The sequence below is a fragment of the Dama dama genome, chromosome 15 (genome assembly GCF_033118175.1).
Source record: "Dama dama isolate Ldn47 chromosome 15, ASM3311817v1, whole genome shotgun sequence".
In the NCBI taxonomy this organism is placed as follows: Eukaryota; Metazoa; Chordata; class Mammalia; order Artiodactyla; family Cervidae; genus Dama; species Dama dama.
In genome coordinates, this window is record NC_083695.1 from 7,665,414 (window position 1) to 7,680,540 (window position 15,127).

The 15,127-nt window shown below is 37.2% G+C and overlaps 1 protein-coding gene across 1 annotated transcript in view; it reads right to left on the reverse strand.

The window, feature by feature from the left end:
• RYR2 (ryanodine receptor 2) overlaps positions 1–15,127 on the reverse strand; it is a 798,221-nt gene that overhangs the window by 40,095 nt on the left and 742,999 nt on the right. The window contains exons 92-98 of the mRNA XM_061161401.1: positions 13,647–13,794; positions 10,449–10,535; positions 9,467–9,685; positions 7,888–8,018; positions 6,563–6,605; positions 3,759–3,892; positions 56–116 (exon numbers count right to left, since the gene is read on the reverse strand). Coding sequence (XP_061017384.1) covers positions 56–116; positions 3,759–3,892; positions 6,563–6,605; positions 7,888–8,018; positions 9,467–9,685; positions 10,449–10,535; positions 13,647–13,794 — 823 coding nt within the window. The remainder of the gene's footprint in view (positions 1–55; positions 117–3,758; positions 3,893–6,562; positions 6,606–7,887; positions 8,019–9,466; positions 9,686–10,448; positions 10,536–13,646; positions 13,795–15,127) is intronic.

The following is a 15,127-nucleotide window of genomic DNA, read 5'->3' on the forward strand; positions in this document are numbered from 1 at the left end:
AGCAAACTCATCTAATCAGAGTGCGTTTTACTTTGTGGTATTGAAGGTAGCTTACGTTGTCAGTGAAAACGACTCCTAGTTTCCACATCTGATACTTCACATCAATAGAGTTCAGTCTGGAAAAACAAAAGAATTTGCAGATATGTACATGAACCAAAGGCTCACAGGCTTGCAAGAGCCTGTTGGCATTCACTCCCCATGGGATGGGGTAGGGCTGGCAACCATCTCAGAAGATTAGTTCTAGTTCAGCTGCCCAGGGAAGAGCTTGAGAGCTCCGTTGGACAATGTATTCCAGAGCTTTGAGATTTTTTTAGAGGAATCTTAGAAAACAAAACAAAGCGTCATTTTATCTTCTATTATTTAAAAATAGGCTTTTTTGACCTTTTCTTTTCTCTACATTAAATGTAAGATAAACACTTTACATCTAACAATTATTCCTGAACATTGTACAAATTAACCAACATAGGTTTATCAAGACTTTCCTCTCTAACTTTCACTATACATTTATAATTGCATACCAACAGAATTATTTTTAGTTCAACTAATAAAAACCTGCATAAATGTCCACATTTACTTTATAACTGTACTGATTCTGTCAGTAAAAGGGCTTATTGGTTTTGTTTTTGTTTCCTTTTGAATTCAGAAATGCCCCTTCTCACATCCTTCTCTATCCGAAAAGGAATTTAACCCTTTCCCTTGGTTCCCACAGCACTTTGGAGTCACCTCCCTTTATAGTCACTTCCCACAGTTTTGTAGCTGTATGTGTGTATGTATGTACATGTATTTACACCTCTCTCACTAGTCTCTAAAATCCCCATCACCAAGCACATTATATGATACACTGAATGTATCATATAATATTGGATAATGTTGAATGAATGAATTGCAACATAAATATTTTTGATCTTTGCAGAATAAAATAGACATGTATTAAAATATACTTTTCAGCTTTCTTTTTTCAGAACTTGCACTGGTTTATAGGGCTAGAAATTATAATTTTGTTAGCCTTCCCAACATTCTAGGAATTGATATAATAATATGATGTAACTTTTAGTGCTATTTTCAAAAGGGCTTCTCTAGAGAAACTGTTTTAGTCTTTAATTGCTTTTTTAATCATTTCTTTAATTAGGCCAATCTTAAATTATAAGTGCAGTGATACATAGTTTATCATCTAAAGTTGACTTCATAGGAGGTTTTTCCCCTTGGAGTTAAGGTTTAATTTACTTTAGCCTAGGATCTTTTACTTTTAAGGAAATAAAACTGTCTTTGAGTTGTAATTTTGTTATTTTAAATAATCATTTTTAAAGTTTCATGAATATTTACAATAGGTCTCAACATAACAATATTTTTTTCTTAAAAAGATGAAAAAACAAACAATCTGGGACACTTTGCATGAGAGCATAATTATTTCCCATGAAAACAATCCAAAATAAAATAAGGGTTTTATCAGGATGTCTGAATTTCCCATGGTAGTTTTGTGCTTTATTTAAAAACTTATTCTTATGATTAGTTCTTTTCTATCCCTATCATTCATTAGGGTAGCAAGTCGCTACCAACTGCATGAGAAGTATTTTGTGGTACACAGTACTCTCTTCTCACCAATGGCGGCGGTAATGCTCTCTGGGCAGAGCTGACTCCACCCGCAGGGATGCAGCGCAGCTGATCTAGACCAGTCATGGCCTCCCCAACCACAGGGCTTGGTTCAGAGGTAAACTAGAAGCCAGACAGCTCTGAGATAGAAGCTCCCCCCTCACTCCATAAAGACACATAGTGAAGAAGTATGCAGGCTTTCTGGCTGTTGGAGGCCATTCCACCCCAGGAGGCAAGTTGGCCACCTATTTAAATGTGCACATTTGTCGCTGCAGTTGTTCAGTCGCTAAGTCATTTCCAACTATTTTGCTACCTCATGGACTAGCCCGCCAGGCTCCTCTGTCCATGGAATTTCCCAGGCAAGAATTCTGGAGGAGGTTGCCACTTACTTCTTCAGGGGATCTTCCTGACCCAGGGATTGAACCCATGTCTCCTGCATTGGCAAGTGGATTCTTTACCACTGAGCCACCAGGGAAGCCCAAATGTGCACATACCAAGTCCTCTATGTTTGACTGATAAATGCATGCACACAGAGATACCTGATCATAAATCATACATAAATCATCCTTGTATGCAAATGTTCACATTAAGATACTATTCATATAGAAACCAGATAATCTTTTAAAACTCCATCTTTTAAAACACTTTAATAAAGGAATACTACATGTAAATTTTTTCCTAGTAATGTGTGTTATTTACTAGCTGACTGTAATTTCATTATCCCTATTTAATGATATTAATAAAGTCCACATTAATTTCTTCGTACTTTTCTAGGGGTCAAACCTGCAAATATCTACTATGTAAAACAGTGGAAAATTCCACTAATTTACAACTGTTCATAGCAAAACAGTAGTCTAAACTTTTCTGTTTTTTCAGACTTATTTTCCAGAGTCACAAATATGACCATGTAAAATGCGTAATTCAGTAAAAATATTTAATTCTACCTTGCTTATCAGGGATCTGAAAATGCTAGTGGGAAACTCAGCAAACTTTTCACCACTGTCCTTGTTTTACATAATATTCTAACATAAAGGTCTTAATGCCTAAGGGTTATCAACTGTGTTTCTTTTTATATTTGGTGATTTGGTCTTTAAGAAACGTATTTGTTTTCTTAAAGTACCAGATAATACTTTAAACTTAAGTTCATAATTTCTGTTACATATTTGCTTATTGAACTACTTTTCAACTGGGTTCACATTATTTTTAAAGACTCAACTAGCTCTAACCAAGGTTTCAGGGAGAAAAAAAAACATGACCAAAAAGATAGGTCAGCCAAAGAGTCCTTTTTAATGCTAACTAAAATATTTATCTAAGACAATCTAACACTGCTCTACAGAACCTTAAATATTTATGTTTTCAAAGAAATCATCACATACCTAGTTGACTGACACCTTAAATACACCTTAAATAAGGGATGGTAACCACTGTTTTTTCTAAAATTGTTGTGACTACAATAAAAAATTACTTTTTAAAAGCATATGGGCTTTACATTTATTTTCAGGTTACAGTTTATTAAATTCATAAAATATAAATAGATGTATATATACATATACTCTACTACACGTGTGTGTGAAAGTCAGTCTCTGGTGAAGTCAACCAGTTTACATTCTCCTAGTTATATCATAACATTCCATGCAAATACTATATAAGGGCGCCTCATTTTAATGTAAACTTTCTAAGTAACAGTATGATAACATGGTACCAAGTCTTTGCTATTTAAATAAAATATAACAATTATAATAAAAGGATATGAACTTTGAATATTTCTAATACAAGGCCTACATGACTCCCTTTTCCAAAATAAGAAAATTAACTTCTTTTCAAATAGGAAGCTTTAAGAAAACATAGTCAAATATTATGTTTTTGTACCTCTGACTTTGACTTAAGTGGTATTTAGGGGTAAAAAGGCAAATCAAACTAAGAACATAAATCTTTTTTTCTTGCTTTATATAAATAACAAAAAAAGACATGTTCAAAAGTTATTGATTAAATCTAATGATTCCAGAGCTCAGAAGTACAAAAGCAGACTCTGTATATATACTGTTTCTCTCATCTCTCTGTTCTTCTGACACTGAAGGAAAGGAAATCAATGCTCTAGCAAATTCAGAAGTGTATTCACTTTCCCTCCTTTTTACACACATCTTGAATAGAGCAGAATTAACACTCACACAGCTGACAGGGAGCTGTCTTTCTTTGGCTTCTTCTTTTCCCGGGCATCACTGAAGTCCAAGGCAGCTTTGTCCATGCCAAGTAACTCGCTGATTCTGTCTCGGCCATAGAACTCTCCATATTTATCCATAACCTGGGGCAAGAATAGAAGCATTTTACAGACCTCCACCATTAAGTAGTCTCATCTATGTATGTACATACAAACATCAGAGTATTTTAACACATAATATATGTCTTACTTTCAAGTTCACTTAAAAATCTAACTTACAGCTCATGTCCTATGATCATACTATTAAGATCTAAGTGAATTTAACAGCATTTATTTATTTAGGGCATGCTGCACAGCATGTGGGATCTTAGTTCCTCGACCAGGATCGAACCTGCGCCCCCTGCATTGGAAATGTGGGGTCTAAGCACTGGACTGCCAGGCAACTCTACTTAAAGCATTTTAAATAATACCTAGCTGAAGAACATGATTTCTTAGGCAAGAGAGGAAGGCATGCAAATAGAAGAGGACAGGCTGAAGGAAATGGGTAAAGAGGTGGTGGGAGGTAATGGAATAAGGTAACTTCTACCAAATTCATACTTTATGCTGGGAATTATGCTAAGAATTTTGATTTGTTTTCCATCATGGGGCTCTTACAATATGGAAGTTTCCTCTTATTCGCATCCTGCTCTGCAGACAAAGAAACTGTATCTTAGAGAATGTCACATGCCCAGGGTTGGTCAGCTTGGCAAAAGAGCGGGTGAGGAAGCATCCAGGCAAGGCTGGCTCTCAGCAAAGGTCTCCTGCACAGAGCACAGCCCGCCACTGGGATGGTCACGACATGCTGGTCTTCCCTCTGTGCTCTCCACCTGAACCTGAAACCGTGTCACCATCCTCAGGCCCTCAGTTAACTCTAGTATAGATGCTTTATCCATCACTAGAATCACTTCTCAGCAACCCCCCTTGATTTCCTTGCTCCTCTGCCCCATCACATTTGCCTGGCTTTGCCCAAGTGCTGGGTTTTTAAATCAGTGCTGAGACGTGGGCTCACAGATCACCTGTGAGCTCAGTACCTCTGTCTCTTCTATAGCAACTCTTGGCCTAGGGTTTATATACCATGCGGATCCTGCATTTCAGTGAAAGTGGAGGCAACAGGAAAAGTAATGAGAGAAATCCAGAAGGAGAGAGAACTGGCAGCAAGAGAGGGATAAGAAAGCAAGGAAAAGGGATGTAGGAGAAACAGAGGCATTGGGAACCAGAGAGAAAGGAGGGGGAATGTTAAAGTAAAAGATTAGGTGACGGAAAGATACATAAACAGAAAGGAAGAAAGGATTAGCAGAAATTAAAATGAGCATTTTTGGAATGTGGACAATCAGGTAAACTGAAAGAAAACATCAAAGAGCAATGGTAGCTCAAAATCCCATGAATGTATACTATTTAGGCTCATTAAAACAATTTGTTTTGCATTATTCTCACAGTACTGAAAAGGGGCTGGGCTGATCTGAGTGGGACTTCTTCAGGGGTTATATTCTCGCCCAGGAGGACAAATTGGACCCCAGAGCAGGAATGCCATGGAGAGTCTTAGCTGCAATTACAATTTGTCTACTTATTTGACTCTAGATATATCATTTCCTTTAGAGATAACTTAAAGTTGCCTCTTTATACTGTTAAATACTTAATATGAATAAAATATTCAAATCATCTATTTTAAATTACTTAAAAATTATTCTTTCAAAGCTCTGACCTAATTTGGATGCACTCATCTGCATTAGTGCAATGCTACTACTTTGTGGTCACAAGGAGACAAAAAACTTGCACCAAAATGAAAATCAGCAAACATTTTGCCCCTTCCAACTAGAAAGTCTCGAGGGTTTTTTGCGTTGTTCTGTTTTCTTTAATGTGCTTCATTTTAAATGATGTACTTGATTTAAATTCTTGGCAAACTCACTTTCTCCCCTCAGACTGGTAACAAAAAATTTGCAGCTGCTAGTCACCAACCACCCTCTGAGTCGCACTAAACTGGTGGAATCAAAGGGGAAAAAGATCACTTCATTCAGCAGATATTTGTGGCCATTCTACCGCAGACCATATATATACACTGGAGCTACAACTCATTATGGTACACGGCATGAATTGATTCGACTTGGCAACTGGAGGGTTCGAGGAATAAGAAGGAGATGCAAAATAATGTTTACTGTATTTTACAATGTACAAGTACTGTGTATGTATTATTATCTTTTTTTTTTAAAAAGTGATCTACATTAAATAATGTGTGGTAGGAAGAGCATAGATAAATCCTTGACTCTCAAAATCAGAACTGACAGTCTTTACTGTCTTCCTCCTACCATCCTATGATGTGCATCAGAAGAAAAAAACTATCAGAATAAAAAGTCTTTGAAGTTTATGTAAAGTAAATAAAATTTAGTCCTCTGTTGTTATAAAACAACTTTACTTCTTTATAAGGGAGAACTCCAGCCCTGGTAACTCAGCTGTCTTATCAGAAAAGAACCTTCAGTCAGTTACCCAATCTCAGAGAAAATTCTTACCAGTTCTTTTTAATGTACAGGCTGAGCACTGTTTAATCACCTGTGTCAGAGGATAGGTGGATGAGCCATGCTTATTTAATTTTTAGCTGCAGAGTATGGATTTCTGGTGAAATTTTTGAAATTCATATTCAATCCCATTTCCATTTTGAAATGACATTGACAGATAAAGCATACCTCAATATCTCATTCTACATATGAGCCACAGCAAATTCAAATCTGAATTGCACTTTGGGAAAAAATAGAAAATTTAAAGTGTTCTAAGTAGTATTACCTTTCTTTTAACAAATTTGTCCCAGTAGTTGTTGGGAAATGACCTAAAAGATATAAAAGCACAGAAGTAAAATATAGTATCATTTAAAAAATGATAAATAACAATATATATTGTTTGGAATAAACAAAATACTAAAAATAATATGCAAATGTGTTCTTTCATTCACAGAAATTAAAATGAATTTTTCCCATCTTATTTCATAATTTGTCTATAAGAATATTAAATATTATTTTAAATGTTAATATATCCATGTAAATCACAAAAAATATGGACTAATATTGTTATGGATAAAATATGAACATATTTATTAATAAGGAGTTATATTTTTATTTATGTATGTCAATATATACATTGCTTTGTCAATTGTCTTTAAAAATTAAAGTATCTAAAAATCTGTCACTGTTTCTCCTATGAAGTTTTTAAAAACAACTCATTACCACCAATTTTTCTCAAGGAAACTGAGCATATTAACATCACATGATCCTGGCATCTTAAGAATTCACCTAAGGGGACAGACTTGATTGGATTTAGTATTAGTAAATAGAGTTGCTAAACAAAATATTGAGCATTTAGAGTAAATGTTTATAACACACATATACATCAGCCCCATTTGAACTTACTAGAAATCATAACTTTTTAAGAATTAAAAAAACTAATTACAATTAAAAAGAATCTATTTCACTCAAGTAGCACAAACTACTAGAAAATATTGTATCATTAATACCTCTAATAGTGTAAATTAGACTTCAATGATGGATTTATATCTGAAGCAAAAGCTAGTCCCTTGGATCTTGATCTCGTAAGGCTAAATAATTAGTACACAGAAAAAGCACTTGTTTTTCTGTCATATTTTACATGTCATAATGCTTAGCTAGGTATATGCCAGACTGCTGGATGATACCAACTAAAAATTTCCAACTTAAATGTGTGAAATCCAATACTTTTGCCTTTAATGCTACATCCCTTTCCTTAATGAATAATTTTGGCTTCCTCTATGCTTTTCTGTGAGATAACCCTGCACTGCAGGTTGTGTACCTTGAGCTACACACATCCCTGAACACTGAGTAATGGATGTTAAGTTCCATTACCGCCGTGGAAATGGACTTAAAGCCATTTTTGATGGAGGAAATCAGAACACAGAGGGCAAAAATTGATGGCATCCATTAAGAGGATGATGGAGCTCAGTCATTGGATTTTCTTGGCTGAATATATAACTATTATTCACTTCTGCTAAACTTTTGACAAATCTGCAGGAACTCTGGCAAAGTATTTTATGCCCTGAAATTTTTTGAGCACAGAAATGTTTCATCTAATTCTTTACTCACTGTGTGTTGATTACGAGTCTATCCCACTGGCCTTTAATATCATCTTCTGAAGGCTGTTCTGTAATATAAAGCCCATCAAATTCCAATTTTCGAGCTACCTCCTTTTCTCGCTTAAAAATAACCAGTGGGACCTACATTTGAAAAATAAACATGTTAAAATTAGTTTACATTAACCGGCATCTCTGGTGGTCACTATCTATACAAAACAGCTTTTGGAAAGAAATATTTCCCAAGTTACTTCCAGGAAAGTAAAAAAATGAGTGAAAATGAACCAGCCATATTTAGGCAGAAAGAGGCATCTAGAGGTTTTAGAAAAACAGAAGATAGTGTAGATATATGTATGCATGTGCTTTTAAATACAGAGAGGTTCATAGATAATTTGCATTAATGAAATAAATTTTAAATATTGAGAAAAAGATTATATAAAATTTCTTCTTTTGCATATAATATATACATATATATATATGAATGCAATAAAACATAGCACTGTTATAATGTTCCAAAATGCATACTTTTAAAAAATTTCAGAGCTTTGAAAAATCTATTTAATAACTGCATGCTCAGCATGCCTATATATGCTATTTTGAAATAAATTCTAATTTCAACATCAGCAGAAATGTTTGTCAATTTGCCAAAATGTCTCCAGAATTTACTGACACTCTTTTCATATGCACAGAGTTTACACAAGACACAGATGCAAAAAAGATGCAAACATGGTAGGAGTATCTAAGAACAGCCCCCTGTCCCTCTCATAAAACAAGGGAAGGAAAGGGAGGTAGAGGTGTTTCTGAAGAAAACTTTACATTCTAATCATTTACTCTGGACCTTAGTTTTCCAAAAGTCTTGTATAAGCTTCCTAGTCAGAAGCAGGGAACAGTGAAACAAAAGCCCTGCAGCCTAACAGTGCCATGTTAGGAAAAGATAAAAGAGGTGTGCAAAGGTAGTGTGAAGCTCTGAGCACTTGGAGAGACGACCTTGAGTTCTAGTCACCAAACTATACTACTCCCATATAGGATTCAGGAAAGACGCTGGGGTGATGTGTGAAGCATTTCTGCCAAGGATGGTGAGAGACATGTGCCTGATAGCAGAACAACTGAGACGACTTGGAGGTCAAATATGATACATTTCTAGTATTTTCACTACACCGAACATTGCTAGTACATAGTGGGTTGGTCACTGTTGTGCTGTCAAGTTACAGGTGAAATTTTCCGCATGTGAATAATTACTGTGGGGGGAGAAACAAAAACAAAACTACAATGTCACAGCCACATCCCCTTCCCATGGCAGCCCGCAGCCTGTGACCGGTCAACACAGAGCTCTAAAGGCCAGGCTCCAATGATGCCCCCAGCCCAGGCCCACCCTGCAGGGGTGTCTCAACTTCAGAACAGAGGCTGTGACATGCCCTGTTGGTTCTGTTCTCTCTTCCCCATGCTGCCTCTTCCCTTTGCCCCACCGGTGTTGATGGAACATTCCCTAATAAACTGTGTGTCTGCAGTTTCCATCTCAGACTCTGCCGCCCCAGAGCAACATGCATGCATGCGGACACACACACAAGCTCCTCGGTGCCTTACTATCTTACTTTCAAGCAGTAGTATCCGATGATGCAGAAGAAAGAGATGACCGTGTGCAGGATGGCTAATATCCGCAGTGTGGGCTCCATGTAGCCACTGCTCTCCTCCAGCACGTAATGCACTGCAATGATTCTGGGCGAGCTGCTGTCCAAGCTGCTAACTTTGGCGTTTTCACTTGAACTGCGAGTGGGTAGCTCCTTTCCTTCAACCACAGAAGAAGTGGAGACCTGATTCAAACCATTTAGAGAACAGTCAGTTCATTTTCTCTAAGAGATCAGGGTGAACGAGAAACAATGGGAACTCAGCCTTATGGGCAAAGAGCTGGATGTGAAGCCACTGCGTGATGAAAAGACTAAGCACAGGCTGAAAAGATAGCTTTTCAAAAACCCAGCACAGGGACCTATATTCAATATCTTATAATAACCTATAATGAAAAAGAATCTAAGAAAGAAAATATGTGTATACGCACACACACATAAACAAATCACTTTGCCATACAACTGAAACTTAGACAGCGTTGTAAATAGAAAAATAGAATGAAAAAAATAGAAATAGAAATGGCAAATAATGACCATATTTTAAAAACTCCCTCTAGTCTAACCAGTTATGAGGGTTAAAATGCATGCAGGGGAAAATTAGATGGCTAAGTTGTCTTCTCAGTGATCAAAAGAATTTAATGGAATACAGGTATGCCATACCACAAGATACATGCGACATATCAAGCCAAATCAGGCTACAGGTACTGTGGGCAAACCCTCTAAAATCCCACATTCTTCAGTGGGGGCATTTCTCACTTAGTGCGAGGGAGCTAATCTATCCTTGCTGTCCCAGACAGTCAGTGATGTACCTGAGATTCAGATTTTCTCTTTCATCAAAATAAATTTCAGAAAAGATGTTCGTGTGCTTATTAGTGGATCTGTCAAATCATTACATCCAGTTCAGTCTACTTGTAGTTTCATACTGGTTATTAAAAGACTAAGACGTACGTACCTTATAAAAGAGCAAGATGAAATTGATCGCAAATGCGACAAACAAGGCTAACATTCTCATGTTGTAGAAGTTGCGAGCAAAATAGTTCTGAAGGTGAAAAAAATTATTAAAAGGTCATTGAATCAAGAGATTTGAAATTTGAAGGCAATTGAAATAAAGTATTCATGCATTTACCGAAAACTGTTTCTTGCGGGCCTATCATTTATTAAGTCCCATGTTTGGTGCTGTCAACATAATAGTGAATAAGAAAACTTAAACCATCACGGAGTAGACAAATAAAGAAGCACACTCACAGATAACAAAAAATAGCCTAATTTCAGGGAACGGTAAATGCTCTCAAGAAAAATGCATCAGACTAAGGACTTAGGGAAGGGGGTACTATCTGGATAGGTGGTCAGGGAAGGTTCTTGGGAGGTGACATTGGAGCCGAGGCCTAGATGCCCACAGGGCAGTAATCAAGTGAACAACTGTGGGAAGGCAACGTCATAGAAAGAGTTTGGAGGGCAAAGGTCCTGAATTCGGAGGGATGCTGCTGTGTTTGATGGATAGCGGGGAGGTAGCAAAGTGGGAGGAGGAGAGAGTGGGAAGGAATGAGGTCAGAGAGGTGAGTGGGGGACAGCGTTCTGTAGGCCTTTGATAAAAAGTCTGCGCTTTCTGCTGTGGATAACGGTCACTACACAGATGGTATGTGTGTAAACATTTATCCAGCTGAGCTGTATAATTAAGGTCTGTAGACTGAACGGTTGCTTGTAAGGTATATCTCAATAAACACAAAAGAAATGTTAAAAAAAAAGAAAAAGTGTTGCCCCTTAGTGCAGTGGTTCAGTGTCTGACTGCTGGGACCATACTGCCTGGGTGTGAAGCCTGACCCCACCACTTCTTCACTGCGGGAAGTGGACAAGAGACTTAATCACTCTTGTAAACATCACTTTTCTTATGTATAAAGTGGGGATGACAACAAAACCTGTCTCATAAGTTTGTTATGAGGATTAGATAAGTTACTATAGGGGAAGGTAATCATTAACATTATTATAACTGGAATTACTATTTTACTGTAAATGAGATGGCAGGCTCTTGAAGGAGCGGAAGAGGGCTTGATGCGATCAGATGATTTGCAAACATGATTCCAGCTACTGTGCCTACAGTAGACTGGAGGCATGGAGGGCAGGGGACCAGTTACAAAGTCACTGCAGGATGCAGAAAGAGGATGTTGATGGTGGTGGCTTGAACCAGTGGTGGCTGTGGAAATGGTAAGAACCAGGAAGACTCTGGATGTATTTGAAAGAGAGAGCCGAGAATTATTGTTGGATTTATCTGAGGTAGGAAAAAGAAAGGACTCAATAGAGGGTAACTTCTGGATTCTGGGGTCTGAGCAAGTAAGTAAATGCCTGGTGTCATTTATTGAGCTATGGGGGAAAAGTACAAAACACTTATTAGAGCAGAATTAGGTTTAAGTGAAAAGATTTTGGGACATACCAAGAATTTAGGTGGGAGATAACCAGAAAGTATCTATCTGAATATATCAGGGGCTTTAGCATTATAAGGCCAAATCAGAATGATACTTCATTAGTTATCTCTCTCCATGGACACAAACCGACTTGGATGGTGTCATCTCCCCACATATGATCCTGACTGTTCTGCCACCATTTATAGGACCAAAGATGGCCACCACATCCAAATTGGGTCAGTCACATTGGTTCTCCTTAGAAGGTGGGACTGGGTCATAGGGTCTGGGTTAGTGACTTTGGTTATCTGAGCCGGGAGGTCACAAAGACCGGTGTCACGAGAGGCACTGTGGCACCCGATGTGGCCATGATTAGGCTTATGCATGCAAACAGGTGAGCAAAGAATGTGATGGTGCAAAGAGAAACAGGAAAGAAGGCACCTCTGGGACAGAAGGATGGGGAGAAAAACCTCAATTACTTGCTTTGTTCAACTGCAGTTACATAAACTCCTCAGGAACCCACTGGGGCTGCTACAGCCTATCACAGCGCCCGTACAACCTCACACCCTAGGCAGACCACACCAGCAGCCGTGGCCACTGGGACCGCAAATCAAACCATGGATTATCCGGAGCTGCCTCAAAAGCATTTCCGTTCCGTCTACTCTGTATTAAATAATATAGGAAACATTCAGTGTAGTTTAAGAAAGCATATTCTAACTATTAATAAGCTGTGTAAATTATTTAAAATATGTCGTATATATACATTTATGTATAAGCAGTTAGAATACATCATGACAGAACAATCCATTTTGCTTATAGGTGAAGCTCTATACTATATGAGCTTTTGGTCTTTTTTTCCTCAAAGGTTAAATATGATTTTGCCTTTCAAATGGCTTTATTATGGAGTGTTGTTCTTAATTTCTAGGTCTGACATTTTTGGTCAGTACCTCATGTACGTTTATTTGAGACATTCATCTCCCAATCTTTTCCTATTTATACGATACAAATATATAATATTTATACACATATACATATATACTCATATAAAAGGTCTTTCAGACAAAATTTTTAACAATGCCATCCTGTATAAAAAGGAATAGAGAACTACATCTTCTTTTTTGTTTTCCACATATAAGCAGATATTTTATTAACTAAAGGAGCATTTCTGAAAAATGTTTAGGACACTACATAAAGAACTATCTTCTCCCTCTTCTTTCACTTTTTTACTTATTTCCATTTAAAGAATAATTTTGAATAGATCTTCTTATTATCATTGGAGAGTTGGCTCACTGCATTAATATTTTTATAACTGGATTTTTAATAAAAGGGCAATTCAAGAAAGATTAACTAACCCCACTCTGAAACATCAAGATGAATTACTTGTCCCCTAGAAGGTTTGTTTTGCTATCATATATTGCAGAGCCTTACATAGTGTCCTGCAAAGAGGGAGCCTCGGGGTATGTTAATTAACTTACTCTTTAAAGGTCCTTTTGGGAAGATGCTGGCAGTCACTAAATCACATGCTCTCAGGTCATGTGAATGTGTGCAGAGATTATGGGTTTGACAATAGGGAGCCATGGACCAAGACATTGATTCTAACACATAAACACTGAGATGGGCAAATACCATATACATTCAGGGCTGACTTGGTTCCCTGATTACCACCCGAGGGAAGGCCAGTGGATGTTTACTGCACCCGAATGATCATGGTCTTACAATGTATCAAAAACAATATTCATTCTAAAACATCTTACTAGAAGTTTCTGTTGATAGGCTATGATTTTCTTCCAGAACGCTGACTCAGGAACTTCTGGCTCTCCATATCTGTGTGTGTGGAGCTGTCTCAGCTTTTGTTTACCCTTGTCTTCTTTGGCTTTTTCTTCTTTTTCTCCATCTTCTCCTCTATGAACGCAAATGAGTGAAATATAAACCATCCAGACACCAAAGAACTGAACAAGCTTTACGCCAAAATATATAAACATACAAGTATTTAAATCATAGTATCAGTTTTAATAACTGATACCTCTTCTAATTTTAGAATTAGGGGTAGAATTTCTGGCTTATCATAGCCTCCTATATATGAATAATTCTGTGACGTTCAGCTCTGTAGGACATCTTATAGGCTTCAATTTTCTTTGTATCTATACCCAGGATATTCCTTCCCAAGTGTACAATGAAATAGCTAACTGAAAAGGGAATAATGGAGACTTTCTTTTGGTTGTGACTTTCAACATACCTTATTTTTCAATTCTGATTTTAATGTTCAGCCTCTAACACTGACTAGCTATTAGGACTTAAAATCAGAGGCATATGCATTTGGTTGATGACACATATAGAGAAGGTCAATATGTTAATTCTGCAGACAATAATGGAATTGGGAGCACTGAAATTTGATACCTAAATCTCTCCAGGTACAAAATACCAGGCCTTCATGGAGATGTATTTATGTACATATGTAATCATATATATGTAAATCACATAATATAACTCATACTTAACCCATATGAGACTTTTCCAACATTATTTTTAACATTTAAGAGTTGCCGCTGAAATGACTGTCAAGCTCTCTTACGTTTGTCTGTGTTTCATTGTTATAGTCATTTCCATGGCCATTTTTAACTGATCCAACAGTGCAAGATCTGTGACAATGAATGGCTCTGACTGTGAAGAATAGACAATGGTGACCCTCATATGAGGCCTAATTCAAACGAACCAATGGTAAGAATACACCTTTGAGACAAGGAAGCTTGAAGCTTAAATATTTAGCAGCTATTAGACAGTATTTAAAGAATAATTGCAAATTTTGTTTAGTGTAAATAGTAGCATGATAAATATGGTTCTTTAAACAGTCTTTAGCAATTAGTAATGTGTACAAGGTACTTATGGGTGAAATGACATGGTGACTAGTATTCTCTTTAAAACAACTTGTCCCACCGAACGCCTCAAAATGTGTGTGTGTGTGTGTGTTTGTGTATGGGTGTGTGGTGGGGATGGTTGGCAGGAGAAAACCTACATGGAACAAGGTTAGCAAAATGTTAATAATTATTAGAACTAAAGTGAAAATGAAAGTCGCTCAATTGGTCTCATGCTTTGAGATGCCATGGAACTATATAACTCATGGAATTCTCCAGGCCAGAATACCGGAGTGGGTAGCCATTCTCTTTTCCAGAGGATCTTCCCAACCCAGCAATCGAACCAGGGTCTCCTGCACTGCAGGTGAATTCTTTACCAGCTG